This window comes from Zeus faber, assembly GCF_960531495.2.
Source record: "Zeus faber genome assembly, chromosome: 4".
NCBI lineage: Eukaryota > Metazoa > Chordata > Actinopteri > Zeiformes > Zeidae > Zeus > Zeus faber.
Window position 1 is genome coordinate 12,451,524 of NC_137191.1, and position 21,506 is coordinate 12,473,029.

General features: G+C 43.0%; 3 protein-coding genes across 4 annotated transcripts; 1 reads left to right on the plus strand and 2 right to left on the minus strand.

Moving 5' to 3' along the window:
- Positions 1-1,240: 1,240 nt before the first annotated feature.
- npb (neuropeptide B) lies at positions 1,241-2,267 on the minus strand (the record flags this gene model as incomplete). Its single annotated transcript, XM_079999038.1, has 2 exons — positions 1,241-1,369; positions 1,998-2,267. 2 exons carry the CDS (start codon positions 2,265-2,267, stop codon positions 1,241-1,243), a joined length of 399 nt encoding a protein of 132 aa, XP_079855164.1.
- Positions 2,268-4,269: 2,002 nt separating this feature from the next.
- Positions 4,270-9,492, minus strand: sgsh (N-sulfoglucosamine sulfohydrolase (sulfamidase)). 2 transcript variants are annotated; one of them, XM_079999021.1, is made up of 9 exons: positions 9,268-9,492; positions 9,033-9,193; positions 8,801-8,906; positions 8,590-8,675; positions 7,899-7,980; positions 6,969-7,172; positions 5,854-6,020; positions 5,219-5,436; positions 4,270-4,675 (listed from the first exon to the last, which is right to left on the minus strand). In XM_079999021.1, exons 1-9 carry the CDS (start codon positions 9,356-9,358, stop codon positions 4,492-4,494), a joined length of 1,299 nt encoding a protein of 432 aa, XP_079855147.1. In that variant the 5' UTR covers positions 9,359-9,492; the 3' UTR covers positions 4,270-4,491. The 2 variants fall into 2 exon arrangements, with proteins under 2 accessions (XP_079855147.1, XP_079855146.1); XM_079999020.1 differs by having other exon boundaries at positions 8,296-8,675.
- A 125-nt stretch (positions 9,493-9,617) lies between these two features.
- On the plus strand, positions 9,618-16,255 carry slc26a11 (solute carrier family 26 member 11). Its single transcript, XM_079999040.1, has 15 exons — positions 9,618-9,707; positions 10,330-10,407; positions 10,915-11,161; positions 11,542-11,734; positions 12,039-12,124; positions 12,253-12,475; positions 12,563-12,741; positions 12,919-12,991; positions 13,233-13,344; positions 13,574-13,629; positions 13,991-14,131; positions 14,228-14,355; positions 14,896-14,995; positions 15,497-15,630; positions 15,745-16,255. The coding sequence occupies exons 3-15, from the start codon at positions 10,946-10,948 to the stop codon at positions 15,850-15,852; spliced, it is 1,749 nt and encodes a 582-aa protein (XP_079855166.1). The 5' UTR covers positions 9,618-9,707; positions 10,330-10,407; positions 10,915-10,945; the 3' UTR covers positions 15,853-16,255.
- The last annotated feature ends 5,251 nt before the right edge of the window (positions 16,256-21,506 follow it).

A 21,506-nucleotide genomic window follows, 5' to 3' on the forward strand; every position in this document is an offset into this window, starting at 1 on the left:
AACCCTCCCTGTCCGCTCCGACTTTGTGCCTCTCCTCCGTCTCCTCCCCGTCTTATCCCCGACCTTCACCCGGGGGAGTCGGACGCGTGGAAAGGCTAACAACCCGAAAAACAACCCACTGAGGATCAGGATGTGTGTCCAGAAAACATCAAATAGTCAATGTTACGGTTTCCCCAACCAAATACTCCTTTCATTGACTGCACCCCTGCTTTACTGTACGTTCTCTGTTGTGATCCTCAGGCCTGTGTCTCGCACACCGACCAACTGTTTTTACCTTTTTGTTTGTTTGTTATTGTTTTTGATACGCGAATATAAGGAAATCTCAGCCGAGGGCCGGGCTGTTTTGAAGGCTCCCCTGAGCCTGTCATCTGTCAAGCTTGTTACTACATTGGTTTTATTGAGTTATCATTTTGAGTAGATTCAATTCAAATTTGTGTAATTGTTGACTGGCAACATGAAGGGTAATAAGCAAAATGCGAAAGTGAATAATAAGACCTGTAATGATATTTAAAGATGCCAAAGTGCCTTGAAATGAACTTTTTCTGCTGTAGTATAATATATAGTTTTATACATTTAGTGTATGTTTTAACTTTTGTTCCTTAAATCAAAGTGTCAACATTTGAAATACTCCTTTTGACGTCATAGTTTCAACTTCGCTGTTGTGTGGTGACTGACTGTTCCAAAATGACTATATGATCATTATTAAGTAAAATATAATAAAAGTAGTTTGTAACAAATTAAACCTGTTATTTTAATTATTTCTTTTACATTTTTTTTTATCTCTTTAAATTGTTTTCTTTCCAAAAAACCTCCTAAAACTAAAAGCATCTCAAAGCATAAACCATTTTCCAAAGACAAATATAGGGTACACATATTTAATAACATTTGTTCATTTTAATAGATAAAATAACTTAAAGTACTTTCTGAAATTCTGCTCTGCAGCCAATATTCTGCACATTTAATACAGTTGGCAATGTGGGTACAGAGGAGGCGGACACAGCAAAGATATACATTGAGGCAAATATGGAGAGGAGGTCAGAGATGGAACGGTGAATAACTAACATCTCTCACACGGGACCCCTTCGGGTTTTTCGATTTTCAATAATAAAGCAAAAATGAACATTTGTTAAGCGGGACAGAACATTCATAGTCTACAACGGTCGGTTATCAACCATCCTGTTTCCCCAGCATCGGCCCGCGTCCGTTCAGCCCCAGGTGGCTTGTTGTTTTTGGGGGAGCATCATGCGGACAAGCAGTCCAGAGAGTCCAGAGTGAGGAACACGTCCGCTTTGCACTGGAAGGTGCCGGTGCCGTCCCGGAGCAGCTCGCAGCTCTTCAGGTTTGGGGAGATGTCCTTCACGCATATGGCCTTTTGAGATAAACAACGACAAAACAGTCACAATGGGGTTAATACCGTGAGCAAGCTCATGGTTGGTGACAGATAAAACATATGTGCATTAACACTAGCCTGGTGCCATTGCAAATCCAATCAGTTTCATTTGTTTATCGATGAAAAAGACAAGTTTGCCCCGAAGTGCGTTACAGATGGCAGGGATATAAAGAAGCAGATTAAAAATAGAAAACACACAACACATGTAGCGCTCAAAGGTTAACACACACCTTTTGGAAACGTCATGATAGTAATGATATTTGTGGAAATGAATCATGTGTTTTAAGGCGACTTAAACGAAGCGTGCCCCTCCGTCGTGGTGCTGAATTGGACAGCGCCTTGACTTTTATTTTGAAAATCAAACAACCGCGATTTCGATATTTTATTGTAACTTTGTTTTGTTTTCGGTCACCGACCCTGATGAAATAGGACTGAACAACAATTCATGCTCTATTTAACGTGCGCAAAATTAAACAATTTGAATTGGCCCGAGGAATAGTTTTCCCTCGCAGTAAAGTCAAAAGTGAAGCAGGAAATAAATGTTAAAAAAAATAAATTGAACGTATTACAAAACGGAGGAGCCCCGCGCCTCCACCCTCACACCCACCATGCTCTTCAGGATGGACACCTGCTTCCCGCCGTCCGGGGCCACGCTGTTGCCGCCGGCCGCCGTCTCCCCGCCGTCCAGCGGGGCTTCCGCCGACTCGGACCTCCGGACGTACGGCGACCTCCTGATGCCGGACAACAGCCCGGAGGCTCGGCCCACCGAGTAGTAGCTGGGCCCGGTGGACTGCTTGTACCAGGCCTCGGCGGGAGGGCAGGGGAGCAGCACGGACATTCCGACGCACACCACCACAAAGCTCAGGGACCTCTCCATCGCTCCGCTCCGGTTCAGACGGTGCAGCTTCGCGCTCGGCTTTCCTTTGGCATAGAGTGTGTCCTTGCCCGCCTTGTTTCGTGTCTCTGCGGCCGCCCTCGGGTTTGTTTTTCGCTCGGTTGGATCTTTCTCAAACTTGCCGGACTTTATATAGAGTCAGGCGCGGCGACGCGCCCGTCGGCTCGACGGGTAGTGTGAGGTCGCTCACGAACGATCCGGTTGTTTTGAACAACTCTTTGCGTTGATGAGCCGTTCTTTTCTTCTGCCAAGTTTTACAGACGGGTGTGTCGTGCTATTTGTTTAAGTTGCCGTCTCCATTTAAGAGATCCATTTTATATGTTCTTTAACTATTATGTGTGGGGAAAATCACTGTTTTATACCTGTTCTGCACAACAAGGACTCGCTATAGCACTTGTTTTATTCCTTTTTTTTTTTTATTGTGAAACTTTTAAATATGATCTTAATAAATAAATAAATAAATATTAACGAAATTAAAAAAACAAAACATACTTGGGTAGAGTATGATTAATTTTCACGTGTTATTCTCACGCACGCACACACACACACGCACACAAAGAACGAAGAGCCTTTTCTTTTGAGCGGCTCTCTGAATCGAACGGAGCCATAAGATCCGGTTCCAATCAAGGAGCCGTAGTACCCATCGCTAATCGATGGGGATGGGCGGGACGGGGTTAGCTGATTCACTTTAACGCGAGGGGAGGGAGAAAGAGGAGAAAAAAAATAAAGATTTTCCCAAATTGATCCGTTCTTTTTTTGACGTGTTGACCACGTCACTCCCCCCCCCCCCCCCCCCCCCGACGAGTTGGAGAGGAAAGGTGGGATTTAGTCTTTATCAATAAACTGGGGTCTGCACACGACTTCAGACATGTTGCCTCTAAACCACAAACAAATAAACAGATGTGACAAGGAGATGGAAAATATTCAAATATCAATTATTCCAGTGAAGTCACAAGTGACGTTGAAGAAATCTTTGGATTCCATGACATTGGGGACATTGACAACGCTTGGTGATATATATGTTTATACATATAACATGAAGCTGTGTCCTTAAAGTGGTAATCCACAAGGATCATCTGTGTAAATTCTGATAGATTGATTTATTTCCATTTTTTCTCTGTCCCTGCAGGTGGTGGGGATATCTTTTCATCTGTGGGTGTTGTTCTTTCTGGTCAGCGTTCGTCCATCTCGACAGATCTCACACTTCTCGTGTGCGCGATTGGCGCATTCTTGCCGGGAAAGGCGGACCCCGCCACCCGCAACGGAATAACACATAACGCAAATACATTGAATGGCTCGTTTCTTATGAAGTGCCAGCTAAAGAAAGTGTTTATTAAAAATGTGGATTCTTTTTGACATAAAAAATGCTCTGGATTACCACATTAAGATTGTGTAAATCAACAGAGTTGTTTAATGGCTTTAAAATGGCAACGGTCTTTTCTGCGACCTGGACCAATCATTCAGACACCAGAAGCCTCATTAGAATAATAGTCACACGATGTGCTGATCAAAGGGGATGGAAAGAATTTTTTTTTCTGTCTTCTCAAAATGTCCACAGACCAAAGGAGCAGAGGACAGATCCAAATCATACCTGCTTCCCATCATCTTTAGTGTATTTCCTAAGAATGGAGCTGCTGTAGGGAAAACAGGACCTCAAATGATAGAAACACTCTGAGCAAATTGATTTACCGACCCGACTAGCCACCCGCAACGAGCCAAATTCCCTGGGTAGTTACTGATAGCTCCCTTACACAAATGCAGACTTAAATACATCAAAGCAGGAGACAATAAGGCCGTCAAAGAAGTATAAGTCTATATCGTATTATAATGCCAGCAAAAGAACAGGGGTTGTATATAATCACATTGTCTTCCGATAAAACAGTTATGCAGTGGTCTGGACTACAGACATATACCCCAAGAAGCCACAAATAATTAAATTATACAGCATAATATATTATGGTTTGAGATACAAAATCGTTTGAAGTACAAAAGAAAATCTGGTTATTCATAAAACTCAACATTGTAAACAAAAAAACATTTTTGCAAAATATTCCATGTGGTAAAATAATCCATGGAGCCCTGTGGAAAAGAGAGTCTATGACAGCCTGCCATGTTCAATGTTAATGCACAGAGAGAAAGAGGGAGCCGGCAGGTAGTGTTTCAGCAGCACTCAGCTAGACCTCGGTGGGAAACCAAAAGGTTCCGCTCACAGCTGGTTGTACAGGGGTCGGCAGTGCGGCTCCAGCTTGTCCTCAAACACGTAGTCCGGTCCGCAGAACCAGGGGTCCCCCGTCTCCCACTGCCACTTCCGAAGCTCCATGCGGAGCACCTCCAGAACGGCGCCGTACGACGGGTCTGATGCCAGGTTCTGTGTTTCTTCTGGGTCGGCCCTGTTTTGCAGGTTTTTTTTGGGGAATGCTTAGGCGTTAAAATGAGTCACAAAATCACACCATAAGAAGAATTTGAAATTAATTAGAAATGTGGTTTTAATTTTCTTTTTATTAATTTGAATATTAAAGTTATTTCTTTTTTTTAAATGTAATCCTGCACGATGTACCCTTGTCGAACAATGCCTTTGATGGTGAGTGTTAATTGCACAATGGTTTTTTCCCTTTTACGCTGTTCTGTAACAGAGAAATGGACTGAAGGGAAGTAAACACAATACAGAACTAGTTTTAGGAGAAAAATGTAAAAATGAAATGCCTTCATAATAAAAATAAAACATTTTATTTATGATGCATCTGTCACAGTTTGTAGAGTTCAAGACAGGTTATGGAACTTATTTTTGTTGAAACTAACATTACTATTTGTATTGGAAAGGATGTGCTATTTCTCCATTCAAGAAAAGTTACATTGTGCAGGTTTAATGCTGCTCCATATACTGTATGTAAAAAAAAAAACACAAAAAAAAGGTTTTGAGAGCCTCAACAGACCTGGTGTCGTAGAGCTCCCAGCGCTCCCTGTAGTAATACTGCTGCAGGGTTTTGAACCAGTGGGTCTGCTGGCCCAGGCGGGTGCGGTTCAGCAAGTCCTGGAACGTGGGTGACACATAGAAGTCCTGGTCGATGGGGAAAGGCATGCGGTAGTGCATGTTGTGCAGCAGGTGGTACATGCCTTGGTGAACAGAACGCATTGGGTAGTACATGGTAACCTGAAAAAAATAACAGAAAACAATGTAAATATTTTCCTTTTGGCTTTAAACGTATCGTATCTTTGCATAATACAAAGAAAGACATATCAAACAGGGTCATACAAAAAAAAAAAATTACCCTCATATCTTAGTTATGAAAAGGTTTTGAAGTTTTGTCAAAACAACGTAAATGTGACTTTAGATTTAAAACATTCAATCGGTGGGTTGCAAAACGTGTGAATAATATTTCCAAGCTTGTATTGTATATTTTCAAATCGTTTCCATTTTTTTTTTTTTTTTTTCACAATTTTATTGTATTGCTTTAGTATTTTCTGCCCAGTTTTGATGTGAGCTGTTGAGACACTGCAATTTCCATCCCTTGATGAATAAAGTGTCCCTCTCTCTCTATCTCTCTAGCTATCTATCCATCTATCTGACCTCATGCAGAGACTGGCTGGCGTAGACTGTGTTCCAGCTGCCGGGCTCCGTCACCAGGGCAGGCAGCACGGAGCGACCAGTGAGGCGAACCGGTGCTGATGTGACTGCAGGGATCTGATACGAAGGGTAGGGGATGGAGAACCAGTCCAGAATGGTGGGGGTGATGTCTGCAGAGAGCATGAATGACACACGGAATGAAAGAAAGAAAGAAAGAAAGAAAGAAAGAAAGAAAGACAAAATTAGAGGATGAGACAGAAGGAGAACTGCAGAGACAGGTCTACATTATCACTTCCCAGCATGCCTTTCCTCACATGCCATTCCCTGAAATAATCCTGGCGACAGCAACACCCTCGTCATGCAGCGGCGTCACGTTGCCCCCTTGTGGCCTCTTTAGCAGCATCAACGATATCAAATCATTTCCTTTCCATCTGTCCACTTCTATTTATTTCACCCCGGTGTATCCCCTCACAGTTTGGTTTATTTGGGGAGGTAAACCCAGAAATACCTACTGAAACAGCTCCCTGAACTCCCTGAAAGTCTGGCGCTTCTTCCAAGGGAGCACCAAAGCGATTTGTCTCGAGTAAGAATTAAATCAGACGCGAGACAGGAAAATCAAGGCATATTAATGGAGCTGCTGGACCATGACATTATAGATTACAATGCCGATTCTTTTCTTTTTAATCATAAAGTGACATTGAGCCTGCAGTTTGATGGAGATTTCAAAATATGAATACATTCGTTGCAATACATGATTGCACTGGACAGCGTAAACATTTCAAAGATTAGTGTAATCTTTTTGAAATAACATCATAAAAATAAGAGGGTTCTGCTTTCTCATGTATCCTCTTGCTCAAATTAAAAATTGCTTCCAGTAAATCAAAAAGAAAAAATAAATCTTTAAAGGCAAGTTCCACTGTTTATAAAAGCATAGGTAATTTGCCAATTATCCCAGTCTCAACGACAATCAAAAAATAACAAAGTCAAAGTCTTATTCAAATGAATCCAATAGGAGAAAATAAGTCAAGTGTAATGAAGAAACGAAAAAAAACAAAAACAAAAAGAAAACACCATTTTAACATCTTTAACAACCTTGACCTTTCAGTCGCTTGGCTCACCCAGGAGGCTGACGTAGGCCTGGCTGGTGTCCCCCCAGCGCTGCCTGTGCTCGGGGGACGACACCAACATGGGTTCCGCCGTTCCGGAGCAGTAGAGGTTGGTCCTGCCGTTTGGGAACGGGACGCCGTTATCTGAGCTGTAGATGACCAGCGTGTCGTTTTCATAACCAGCCTCCCTCAGCTCACGGAGAACCAGGCCGATACCTGGAGGAAAAAGACAGAAGGATCGAAAATCGGTTAGACTTGGGATACTGTAGATAGATAGAATGAAACCATACGATGAAGCTGTGTGCTATGTGTGTGTGTGTGTGTGTGTGTGTGTGTGTGTGTGTGTGTGTGTGTGTGTGTGTATGTGTATGTGTATGTGTAGAAAGAAAGAAACAGAGGGTTGTTGATGTCAGATATTTACATTATTATTTGGAGTATGGTGATTTTTATTATTTTTTTCTGTATTTGGCATTCAGATTATTATTCTTTTTATCGTTTTTGTTTCTCTCGTTTTATTATTATTCCTTATGTGTTATCTTATCTTATCTTATCTTATCTTATCTTAACTTATCTTAACTTATCTTATCTTATCTGCAGAACAGCAGTGAAGTCCCAAACAGGAGTGTGTACTCCAGCTGGAGGCATCGTCACCAGTAAGTCCCCACACCTAAAATAACCACTACTACCAGTCGCTTTGCTCTGTGGGGATCCAATGACTTTGTAGTTGCCATAAAAACATCTTTGTGATACCGACTTGATTTGGAGAAGTTTCTCAGTACTTCCTCTCACCTGTTGGCAGCTGATATAGTATTGCTTTCTATTTCCAAAACCGTCCTAATGTGTGTGTGTGTGTGTGTATGTGTGTGTGTGTGTGTGTGTGTGTGTGTGTGTGTGTGTGTGTGTGTGTGTGTGTGTGTGTGTGTGTGTGTGTGTGTTAGGTACCCTGGTCCAGCCGACTGACAGTGGTGTACTGGGCAGCGATGTCTGCCCTCGTAGCCGGGGTGTCTGGTACAAAAGCAGGGACCTGTTGGGACACGTGACACAAGATGGAGGTGGATCAGACCCGAGTGTTTCACGGAGAAGGGCGTTTGGACATATCAGAAAGGCACGGTGTGAATGTATTCTGAATATGGATTGGATATAATTGAGTTTATAAAAAATGTAATGCTCAAACAACACGGTAAGAGACATGTCATGGTTTAACCTCTAACCACCAAGTCTTGACAAAACCAGCCTCTAAACTTTGTGTTCATCACCTTCATACTTTTGGTCATTCTCTTATCATAACTGACAGAAAATAATATAATTTGGATTTTGTTTTGCCCCCCCACCCACCAACCTTTACTTCTTCCGGTCTGTAGTACTCCGGTGTCCAGTCTGGAATTCTCCCCATTCCCATCTCCCCATTTCCAAATTTCTCACAAAAGGCTCCATACTGGGGCTGGGAGTGTCCACATCGATGGGTGTCATGGAAGGCAACATAGAGGAAAAAAGGCCTCTCTTCCTGCTCTCCGTTTTCTGCCACTCTTTCATTCCTATCTTTCCCTTTGTTCCCTTGCCTCGCTGCTTCCTCTTTATGGGTCTGGAAAAACTTCCGAACCAGGAGTTTGATCCTGGTTATATTTCGGCCCACCTGGAGGACAGAGTTGTTTTCTTCGGTGTATGCAAAATCGAAAGGATAGACAGATCCAGGGCCAACGTGCTTTTTACCGATTATACCTTAAACACAAGAGGGAAAGAGAGATTTAAAAAAAAACAAAAAAACATAACTATCAAAAAACATAACTACTGTTAAAACTTGTCTGAAAGGTTGTCTTTTGAGATAGATTGCCTGGTGTGTTTACCAGTGTAGATGTTGACTTGGCTGAGGAGCATAGGAAGGCTCTGCACCGCATCAAACGAGTTAAAGTGGTGGACTCCCTGGTGGAGCCCATACATGCCGTTCTGGTGCTGTACGACCACAAAAAAAAAAATACAATAAAACGAAATAAATAGAAATTCAGTTCTTCCAAAAGACAATGGAAATAGCGTGCGTGCGTGTGTGTGTGTGTGTGTGTGTGTGTGTGTGTGTGTCACCTGCGGGAGCCCGGTGAGGATGGAGGCGCGGCTCGGGGAGCAGCTACTGACCGAGGTGAAGGCGTTCTGGAACAGCAGACTGCGTCGGGCGAGGGAGCGGAGGTGCGGCGTCCGCACCACAGAGTTGTTGTACACCTCCGTCTCAAAGCCCGCGTCGTCGGCTGGTGGTGAATAAGTCCAACAGTGAATGAGCAGCGACGCGACGGCTGAGCACACGGCGCTCCCGACAACCTACCGATGATCAGCAGGACGTTTCCTCCCTTCGCCTCCACCGCGCAGCGTGTTGTCAGAATAAAAGCGACGATAAACCCTTTTAACTCAACCATAATTAAACCTGCGCTTACGACTGAAAAAGACAAAACAAAAACAAACGTCGACTTGTCTACTTGGCGGTCCACTGCATCCGCAGTCGCCTCTAGGTTTCGTGCAGCCACGTTTGTTTTGTTTTCTAGCGACGGCACCAAACTACCGGTAAACACGTCCGGTCCTTTTCCGGCAACAAGGTAAGCCCCGCCCACCCCGGTCACATGACACGGGTCACATGAGCGCGTCGGTCGCGGGTCTTGCGGTTACGGCGATGGAAGTGTTTCCGAACAGGGAAGCGATCTGAGGTTTGAAGAAAGAATCTCAGCGGACAAGAAGCGTAGTTTAAAGAAGCAAGGCGCTCCTTTTCTGGTATGTAGACCTGCACTTTATATTCTCTTCTATTCTACTCTATTCTCGCCTGCTCTATTCTATTCTGTAGTGTTCCGTGCTATTCTATTCTATTCTGATCTATTCTCTTCAATTCTATTCTATTCTGCTGTATTATGTTATGTTATGTTATGTTCTATACTATTCTATTCTATTCTATCTATTCTGATCTACTCTATTCTGTTGTTTAACATCTAATGTAGTTTTATGTTCATTCGATTTTTCATCAGTCCATGCCCCTCTCTTGCTTTATGTCTTTTTTTTCTATTTATTTATCTATCTATTTTAGGTATCTTCTTGATCCATCTCCTTCCACTTTTTCTTTATTCTTCCAATAAACATGGGCATGGAACCAGCATAGTGCAATGCAAGTGGTTGACCTTTAACCAAAGATCCCATGTGATCAGACACCAATACCTCCTTTGACCAGAGGGAGATATGTCCTTAAATCCTTAAAAGAGTATTGTGTGTGCTGCTGCTGTTGTTGTTGTTGTTGTTGTTGTTGTTGCTGTTGTTGTTGTTGTTGTTGTTGTTGTTGTTGTTGTTGTTGATGTTTGGTTCACTGGGGTCCCAAACACCCGGCGTTTCTTTTCTCTCTTCTTAGTTGTCCGCTGTGAGCTGCTTTATAACCTGTTGCCGTTCCACATCCTTCACAAGGACGACATGGCAGCATGAGATGACGGTAAGGATCAGAAGACATGACGTACTCTGCATATTTGCTAAGGAGGGATCGCAAACACAGACACACACACGGATACACACAAACGGCGTTTCTCCGCCTTAGCTTACTGCCCCGAGGGGAAAAAATGTGGAAGACGATTCCACTTGTAGTTACTCAATTTTAAATAAAAAAAAAAATTAAAGTATTCACTGAAATCGGCCTCTGGCTAGGTTTAATGTAAGACTTCATTTGGACCTAGATAAGCTCTAATCTTCCTTCTGGAAATCGGATTTTTTTTTATATCAAGACAAGTAGCAAGTCTGATACTATTTTAAACCACAACTGAGAAAGGCTATTTCACTCAATCCAGATTAAAAGTGTGATTTAATCTATGATTAGGCTTAATCTGTGTCCGCTTAACAAGCCCCGATATGTTTCTGCTTCCGTAAGCTTTGAACGTGAAACCCGGTCAGCGTCTCGGCGTCACTTCGGCTTTCTTTTTTGTCCGTGTCTGTGGTCCGCGTCCAGTTCCAGAGGATCTCCCCCTGTCCGCAGTGAGATGGAGGAGCCTCTGCTGGGAGGTCTGGAGCCCCGGGGACGGACGGAGGGCCGCTGCTCGTACCGCACGCTGACCGCGTGGCTGCCCGTCCTCTCCTGGCTGCCCAGGTACAAGCTGAGGTGGCTGCAGATGGATGTGATCGCGGGCGTCACCGTGGGGCTGACCACCGTGCCGCAGGCTCTGGCTTACGCTGAGGTCGCCGGCCTTCCCGTACAAGTGAGTCTGAGTTGGTTTGCGCTCAACATCCAATGCTGTTACTCTTTAGATGCAGAATTAGAACGTTGAATAGCAAGAATGTAGTGAACAAGGCATTGCTGAATAAGAAGAAACCAAGATTTTCTCATTTAAAGTCCCAGGACATGCCCACCCGGCATTACCATTAACTATATATTTTTCTCTAATTTTTCAAGTCATGTGTGAAAGCCTATTAGCACTGACACACTGTTCTTTTCCTAGTAAGCTCTTCGTCATTCAACACAGTAGTTCTCAGTCATCGCGCTCTCCTTACTCCTCGACATGATGGCTTGACCTATTAGGATCCAGTTTTTATACCCTGTTGTTTTGCTGATTTAATTGATGTCCATTTTCCTTCTCAGTACGGCCTGTACTCTGCCTTCATGGGGGGGTTCATCTACACCCTCCTGGGCACCTCCAAGGACGTGACGCTGGGTCCCACCGCCATCATGTCTCTACTGTGTTACTCCGTGGTGGGGGGCCAGCCCAGGCGGGCGGTCCTTCTCAGCCTGCTCTGTGGAGCCATTCAAGCTGCTCTGGCTTTACTCAGATTAGGTAAGAGAGAACAGGGAAATTGAGAGAGAAGTGGAATTCGGGTGGGGCTTAAGATTTGAAACGCTGACAAACCAAAATAAACAACGGGTTGGACGAGTTTGTACTGTATTTGATGACACACTGAGTTTGCTAATGTGATGGAGCCATCGATGTTCTGATGTCAATGATTGATCTCATGCTTAATCAAATACAGTTTTTGAAAGTTGATGTGTCATCCAGTATTTACTGACGTAGTGGTCTGAGATCTACATCAAAGTCAATCCGGAGATTTTCCACTTTATTTGTCTGTTTGACTTTTTGACAGGGTTCCTGTTAGACTTCATCTCCTTTCCTGTAATAAAGGGCTTCACTTGCGCTGCTGCAGTGACCATAGGATTCGGCCAAGTTAAGGTTAGACCCAAACACACACACACACACACACACACACACACACACACACACACACACACACACACACACACACACACACACACACACACACGTCATGCTGATGCTAACTGTGTTGTTTGTATGTGTAGAACATCCTGGGGTTGAAAGACGTTCCTCACGAGTTCTTCCAGGAGGTTTACTGCACGTTCCGCAAAATCCCGGAGGCCAGGGTGGGTGATGTCGTCCTGGGCCTGCTGTGCCTGGCTGTTCTCGTCATGTTGATGCTGATGAAGAAAACCGCGGGCCCCGACTCCCACGACCGTCCCGCACATGCTCGAGTGGCCCGGAGATTTGTGTTGGGCCTCGCAACGGGTAAGTAGATGCACGATGGTGAATTATTAACAGTATAACTTTTGTGGACGTTTTTGTTTTATTTTCCTTGTCCTCTGACATGTTCAGCGCGTAATGCCCTGGTGGTGGTGGCTGCGTCCTTCGTGGCCTTTTCCTGGGACGCCTACGGTTTCCACGTCTTCACCATCACCGGGAAAACCTCCAAGGGGCTCCCGCCGTTCCAGCCCCCGCCCACCTCAGACACCACGGGCAACGGCACCGTCGTCTCCTTTGGGGAGATTGTCGAGGTTTCCGAAACTCCAATCACAGACTGAAGTGCACACATGTTGACCTGCGATGTTGGGATGGAAATTCAACACGTTCAAAACACGTCTCTCTGAGCTGATAGTGATGAGTTTAAAATGCTTCCGTGTTAAAACAAGCGTGTCATCGTTATATAACATGCTCTTTGTCTCTATAACCAGGGTTTTGGAGGAGGGCTTGCCGTAATTCCTTTCATGGGCCTACTTGAGAGCATTGCCATTGCTAAAGCTTTTGGTAAGTTTCTCTTATTAGTTTCCTGATCATTTTAACTCATCCAAAAATGGTTGTGGTTTATTTTATTTATTTATTTATTTAAAATTTAAAAAAATAAAAAAAATAAAAATAAAAAATAAAAAATAAAATTACAATTTTTTTTTTTTGAAAACCATCATTGGATGTGTGTTCATTTTTATCAGTAAGTTAAAACGATTTTCTCAGATGTTTGACTAGATTTGGACTCCCTGTCACTACCCAGCCAGTCAAAACGACTACAGGGTCGATGCCAACCAGGAGCTGTTAGCCATCGGTCTCACCAACATCATGGGCTCATTTGTCTCAGCCTACCCTGTCACTGGCAGCTTTGGAAGGTGTGTGTGTGTGTGTGTGTGTGTGTGTGTGTGTGTGTGTGTGTGTGTGTGTGTGTGTGTGTGTGTGTGTGTGTGTGTGTGTGTGTGTGTGTGTGTGTGTGTGAAGAAAGAAAAACAGAGGGTTATTGTTGTCAGATATTAACACTATTATTTGGAGTGCAGAGATTTTTATTCATTTTTTCTGTATTTGGCGTTGATCTTATCTTAACTTATCTTAACTTTTCTGCAGAACAGCAGTGAACTCCCAAACAGGAGTGTGTACTCCGGCTGGAGGCATCGTCACCAGTAAGTCCCCACACCTTAAATAACCACTACTACCAGTCGCTTTGCTCTGTGGGGATCCAATGACTCTGTAGTTGCCATAAAAACATCTTTGTGATACCGACTTGATTTGGAGAAGTTTCTCTGTACTTCCTCTCACCTGTTGGCAGCTGATATAGTACTGCTTTCTATTTCCAAAACAGTCCCATTATCAGATACACCCATTTATAATTTTTTTTTGCGTGCAGGTGTTAGGATGTGGTAGGGTTTAAATAATTCTCATATTATTTTCCTCTCTGGGTTTTAATATGTAATGTTTTAATTAAAAGTCTTAGCAGTCTCTCGTTTTTTCTCTCTCTCTCTCTCTCTCTCTCTCTTCCTGCAGGTGTGATAGTGTTGCTGTCTTTGGCTTTCCTAATGCCTGCATTCTACTACATTCCCAAAGCCTCCCTGGCGGCCATCATTATCTGTGCTGTGGCTCCCATGGTGGATTACAGCGTAGTGGCGAAGCTCTGGAGGGTACGCAGTAAGTGCCTTGAACTTTGAAACCGCCCTTAAGAATGAACACGTGCGTTTCTAATCCTTGTTTTGCACAAGTCTGATGAGTATATTGGCTCCATAGAGCTGGACCTTGTGCCTTTCAGTGTGACGTTCCTGTTGAGTTTCTGGGAGGTGCAGTATGGCATCCTAGGAGGGATAGCTGTGTCTGGAGTTATGCTGCTTTACAATGTAGCCAGACCAACATTAAAGGTAATGTTCAACAGTATATACTGTAGGTGTATAAATTTACTGTATATCTATACGCCCATCAGCCACAACATTAAAACCGCCACTAATAACCTCTAGTGTTGTGTAGCTCCCCCTTGTGCCGCCAAAACAGCTCTGACCCGAGGAGGCATGGACTCCACAGGACCTCTGAAGGTGTCCTGTGGTATCTGGCACCAAGACGTTAGCAGCTGATCCTTTAAGTCCTGTAAGTTTGGAGGTGGGGCCCCCAGAGATCGCGCTCCGTTCTGGAGAGGCTCTGACCCAGTCGTCTAGACATCACAATTTGGCCCTTGTCAAAGTCGCGCAGATCCTTACGCTTGCCCATTTTTCCTGTTTCCAGCACATCAACTTCAAGAACCGACTGTTCACTTGCTGCCTAATATATCCCACCCCTTGACAGGTGCCATTTGAACGAGATGAGAAATGTTATTCACTTTTAAGGTTGTGGCTGATCGATGTGTATCTATATTTATATATCTCATGTGTGCCTTTCTGTTAAAGATGTATGCCTGTAATCGACAGGTGTCAGGTACGGATGTGTTGCTGATGGAGCTTGGCAGTGGACTAAGTTTCCCAGCCACAGAACACCTCAGCCAGGTCCTCCACACCCGTGCTTTACAGGGTGAGGCTTTCTTTGCCATACACACTTTTTTGAGGACACTTATTATAGCCAGGGGCTGACCTCAGAGGGTTAAACTCACTAGCGTGCGCAGATCCTCTCGCTCTCATTAGCAGAAAAAGGAAAATAAATCGTATGTCTGTTTTCAAACGTTCTGTGCAAATGCGGTTAGAAATGGGGTCTCGGAGAAAAAAAAGTGTGTATTCTGCATGTACTGTATGTGGGTCAACAACACAAGAATACAAGAGTCTGACTGATGTAGTCTATGACTCCTTTTTTTTTATTGTCAGCAGGAAATCCAATATTGTTCATTAGTTTAAATTCGATTCTATTTTTCCAATCTGGAAACCACTCGCAGTTGTAGGACATTAAGGGCGTTGGTGGCTGTTTCCCGGCCCCACAGTCCATCACGCATATGATGTTGCCCGACTCTGCTGTCCCCGAATCGTTGGAGCAAAATTTAGATTTCCTTTTTTTTCAATGAACGTCTACCCCCCTCCCCAGCGTCTCCTCCACGGTCGGTGGTCCTGGACTGCCACCATGTCAGCACCATAGACTACACGGTGATCAATGAGCTGACCGATCTCCTGAGACAATTCAAACTACAAGGAGCAAAGCTGTTTTTCTCCAGGCTGCAGGTGAAATGTTCAACCTCTCTGAGTTTGTGGCGCGTCAACAGGGCCCCCCGAGGCATTTTCTTCTTCGATTTGACGCGACCCCCACCCCCCTTTCCTCTCCCCTCCCTCCCGTAGCCCTCTGTTTTGGAGGTGCTCGTATCGGCAGATCTTCCCGGTCTGAGGCACGCGGACACTGTGGAAGCCGCGCTCCAGATGCACCTGGAAAACACGAGCGACGACTGACGACATCCCGCAACTGCGTTGGCTGCGTCTGGACTCTCGTGTCTCGTATCCTGCTGGGCCACGTATTGACCCAGGCCTGACTCCGTCTGGGGCTGTGCCTCAGAGTCTCGATATTAAGATAAGATATTGCTTTATCCATCCCGAGGGTACTTATTGTGCAGCATTTGCAGTACAAAGTAGGGAAAGATTGCAAATAGGGTACAAATACACAAAATAAACAATATAAGAATGATAGAGTATCAGTAAAGGTACGATAACCATACGTTCAGACAGAAATGTCACAGGCTAGCGGTAGGTTTTATGTCTGTAAAGGGAAACTGGTTAACAGCAGGGTGCAATTCCAATATACACAATGCCAAAATGATTTGATTTTAAATTACTATCAGTCATAAAATTAGGTTGATGAATAGCGCAATATATATATATATATATATATATATATATATATATATATATATATATATATATATATATATATATATATATATATATATATATATAATTGATTTTTTTTTCTGTATCTCAAAAAGAGAGAAAATTATCAAAAAGAAAACAAATTGCAGTTGTGTTCAACTTCACTGAAACTTAGTTTTACTAAGTTTTGACCCTATTGGTGGGTTGGACTCGCCACCTCAAAGTCTTGGGCTCGACTCTGACTCAAAGCACTTCGGTCTTGGACTTGGTCTCTCCTCCTCAAAGACCATGTTGACCACGTTACTGACAATTACAAACAAGAATGGCAGGTATTCGTGCTGGACACAGTCCATTTTGGAATGATGATTTGAGAGAGGAAAATAAGTCTTGAACACGATGACTGCTTTGAAGTAATGAATGACCAAAACTTAAGAAGGGATAGCCCAGCTTTTGGGAAATTTGCTTTTTGTCTTGCCAGATTCTGGCGAAAGGGTCCATCCCAATTTCAAGCCCTTGTGTCCAGTCCAGATATTGACGGGTTGAATGCCGTAACAGGAAACAGGGAAATACACCTTCCAGCATCCCAAAAGCTGAGCTATAGGTCTTAGTTGTTTTAAACGCAGCTACATCCTCAACTGTTTTGAATAGCCACTCATCCATCCACCCGTGGTGTGAGGAATATCCCCCCAAAAAAGTGGCGTATCCCTTTAAGGCAGAATTAGTTGAAATCCCACCGTGTACCTGGCTCACTGACTCATCTCATGTCTCCAAACTCATTCCTTTTATTTTTATTTTTATTTTTAAAATGGAAAGAATGCTTATCAGTGTAACTTTTTCAGAACCAAAGAGCAAAGCTGAGCCTGATGAGGGCAAATCCCTTCCTGGGACCTGAATGAGAGAGAATAACAAGAGGGATCTAAGGGTGCAAGAATTAATAATAGAAAGGGAAAAAACTGACAAATTATATTCTGAACATCTCTCATATATATATATATATATGTATATGTATGTGTGTGTGTGAGTGAGTGACTGAGTGAGTGAGTGTATGTTTTTCAATTAAGATAAAAAAAAAATGTAATGCTGTAATGTTATGTCATGTTATTGAATAGCTATAAGGCTTCTTAATAAATTACATTTGTCTAACCTTTTTGTAGAAACCCTATTCTTCCTCAGCATTTACTTAGTTTGTCAACCTGACTTTTATGTTTTCGTTATGTTGGTACTTGTGTCGATTACGCACATTTTAGTATTTTTTGAGCTTATAGAGCTTATTGTGCGTAATCACCGGGTGTCATGACATTTCACTGCATGTATGTACATGTATGTGACAAATATTCTCTTGAACTTCTACTGTATGTGCATGTGCATATTTATTTGGATTTGAGCACTAAAGGTCTGCTTATATGTAGGTTGTTTGTATTTTATTCAGTTGTTAAAATCACCAACCTTACAATTCGGGATCGGTACAGGATCAGTGTTCACACCAACCACACACTCGTTGGAACAATTTCGAACACATAATTTTATTGAAACATATCTTCAATGAGGACTTTAAAATCACCCAGACAAACAAATTACTTTGAAATTTCTCCATTTTATTGCAGCGTATAGAAGCGTGCGTAGCAGCAAAACTTATGGAGGTCATTCAAATTTTTTTTTATTTTTTATTTTTTATTTTTTTATCAATAATAAATAATCAATAATTAATCAAGCTTCTTAAGCTCAGGGCCTTGTTTCCGTACAGAGCTTGCGAATCTGGAATTCATTCCATTCTTCTGTCTTGTTGGTGACCATTGAACTGGGTTTTACAATCCAGTCTTTCTGCATATGAGACTTCACAGCACATTCTGGAATTCTACACTTGATGTTTTGGTTCTATACAAACAATATGAATAAAGTGTCGAATGTTAACAGTGTTTTGCATGCTCCAGCGCCTTCTATACAGTATTTATTACTGCCACTAGATGGCGACATGGTAAACACCTTTATTTTCCCCTTCACAACTTTATTGTAATAGACTAAGTATACATTTCTATTTTTTTCATAAAATCAATATAATGTATTTACTATATTATATATTGCTTTTTTTTTTTTTTAGATTACAAGCAGAACGCATAAGACATAAACAGGACAGTTAAGGGTAAAATATGTTACAATACAGATTCTAATCAATTTCACAGCCTTTTTGTGTGAGTATTCACGTTTAAAAATTAAACGCAGACCTCAGACTGCAGACTCCTGTGGTCCCATCAGCGGCGGAGGGTCAGGTGTTCCCCATGTGATCTCTGGTCACATCCATCCACACATCTTCACAGTGACATAGCACTCCGGGGGCTTTTCCACTACACGTCACATGCCAGCCATGGGATCAGACGTGGAGAAAGCAGCATCCCCCGGGGGCCCCGGCTGCCAAGGAGGACCATGGGTTCAAGTTCAACACCGAGGACCACGTCGGGGAAGTAGGCCTGCTCAGACCTTGATCTTTGGGTCGAAGTACAAATACCCCGAGACAACATTACTCTAGCAAAAAGTGAAAGAACACCCAGTGCCCTGATATAACGTGCTACTTTACCCTTTTCTTTGCAGATGAGTGTTCATGCATATCCCGATCCTACATTTTACAGTAAAATAGTCTTGGTGGTGAAACATTGTCACAAGGGTATGGAGCTGCTGAATTAGAGCCAGTCTGTGGTTTCTATTGTTAGATTTTTGAAATAATGTGAAGAAGAGCTTTCTTTGAGAAAGTTTGTTGCTTCTGTACTTTGTCATTATTTCACAAAAATAAGAGTGAATCATGTAAAAAAATGAACAGCGTTTAGGCAAAGGGACCGAATGAGGCTTAAACTTGCAATATCACTCTAGTGATTTTAGTGACGCGTACTGTAAGGGGGAAATGGAAATCACATTATCATGTCGCAGCTCCTCAGTGTGGATCCCCATCAGCCCCATGAGGTCACACCTTGAAGACCAGCAGGTATTCCTTGTAGTCTGAGGATAACAGAAAAACTGACAGCCATGTGAGATCACAACAAGGAGGCAATAACAAAACAGTGAGTAAAAAAAATAAAAATAATAATAATAATAAAAAAAGACTGTAGTGAAAGAAGTTTAAAGCAGAAAAGACAAAGGAGACAATAGTACCATTTCAACTTCAACTGTAAGAATCCTACACAAGGGTGCGATGGTACGCAGCAATAAGGTTGAAATCGCAGCTCATCGAAAAGAACAAAACAAACAATTAAAAGGCTGTTGATTAAAGCTTCAACACTGTTGTTTTGTTGATTGATGTATCTTCTATATGCAGTGTTGCTTAGTAGGGGTGGGTGTTGGTACTCAATACCTTGAAGGTATCCACCGAAATAGCCAAATACCAAGAAGCATCGAAACTTCTCCAGTCCAACAATGCCTGCTTTCAATCATTTTTGGGGCCCAGATCTAGAAAAAATATGACTGTTTGTTATGGTTTTGCTCGCAGCCAATCACGGCAAGCGTTTTTCGATTTAATGCGATGTGTGATTGGTTCACTACTGCAGCAGCAGCTACAACAGTTTTTTAAAGGAAAGCTTCACAATTTTTCAAGTCCATCTTAAAACAACAGTCAGGTGTCCATACGAGCAGTGAAAGAGGTTCTCCTCGCTGTAATCATTCCTTCTTGTACTGGCTATTTGTTTAAAATGACACTTCATTGTACAGTTTTGTACAGTTATTTTAGAAATTTTTCAATCATTTGAACACTTTCAAAACGTATGAATGTACCGAATGCTTCCATTCACATGATGGCTAAAGTAGGAAAAAAAGGTATTGAATGAAGTACTCTATTGGTATCTGTATTGCTTTAAGGGTACTGGTATCGGAACTGGTATCGTAATTCTTTTAACAATACCCAGCCCTATTGCTTAATCCGTCTTTAAAGAAAATCGGAAGTCATGTTGCGGAAGTTTCGCCTGCGACTCGCCACCCGAGTTGCGTTTTTAGGGCCCTGAGAGCAATGCATTGCACTGCTGCCTCACAGCAAGAAGGTCCTGGGTTCGATTCCCACCTGGGGTGCTGTTGGCACCGTGCTCCGGCGGATTATCTCCCAAATAGGAGCCTTTCTGTGGGGAGTTTGCATGTTCTCACTGTGCTCACATGGGGTTTCCTCCACCTCACGTCCTTAAGGACCCACCACCAAAAACATGCACACATCATCGTCTGACCAGCGATGGACACTTATCAGCAGGTCTGCCGGCGCATCCACGAATGCTGCCCACTGCTCCTGGCTGTGGCCCCCGAGGAAGGACGAGGCTTTTACCTGTTGATTACTCTAACCAATAACAGGCGTACAGCCACCCTGATCCCGGGTCGAAATAAAACCAGACCCAAGACAGGTGTGGCCGCTTAAACCACGCCACCTACACAAAGCACACATATTTCTGGGAAGCTGAACAGGAAATATGCCAAAATAGATAACCACCAATAACTATGTTTACGAAGCTTCCCATAAAACTCCCTTGATGAGCTTTATCAAAGCTTGTTTACAACAGGATTTGTGGGTCATATAAGCTTCATATCAATATTGTGTGTAATAAATTATAACAAAACTGTCAAGAACCAAGACACGGGAATGAAATCCTTCTTCACACTTTAAGTTCTGGATTTTGTCCATTTACATTTGGATTAAAATGCAATATATGATAACTCATCATTCAGCATGGAAAGTCTGATCGTTTACATGGTCTAAAATGGCAATATACTGTAATAAGATAAACAAATCTGGACAAAAAGTGATCTGGTCTGATGGGTCGTCTCTCTCCATAAATGCAGACAGGTTCACGTTTGGAGAAAGCCAAAACAGCCATCTGTTAAATATGGTGAGGGGGGCCACAAGGCCGTGCGCAGCCGTCGTTGGGTTTAATAACTACTAAAATGGCCAAGGACTAAAATTGAGGCTGAGGTCATGTCCCCAGAACAGGTGCATGCTAAGGTGCAAACACTGTGCATCCCCAGTCGAGGCCTCCCCAGTCCCCTGATCCGAACACCATTGAACCTTTGTGGAGCAAAGTAGATTTCCTCCTTCTCCGTCGCTAACAGCCCTGAGACCTCCAGGAGCCATGGGGTCTAAATAATGCCTAGAAGATGCAATGACGGTATAAGGTTATGTGCAATATTGCAATACAGAGTATACAGGGTCGGAAAATGGATGGGTACTGTTTCATTCTTCTTTTTACTTGTCTACATCAAAATTGACTTCTAAAGCAGAG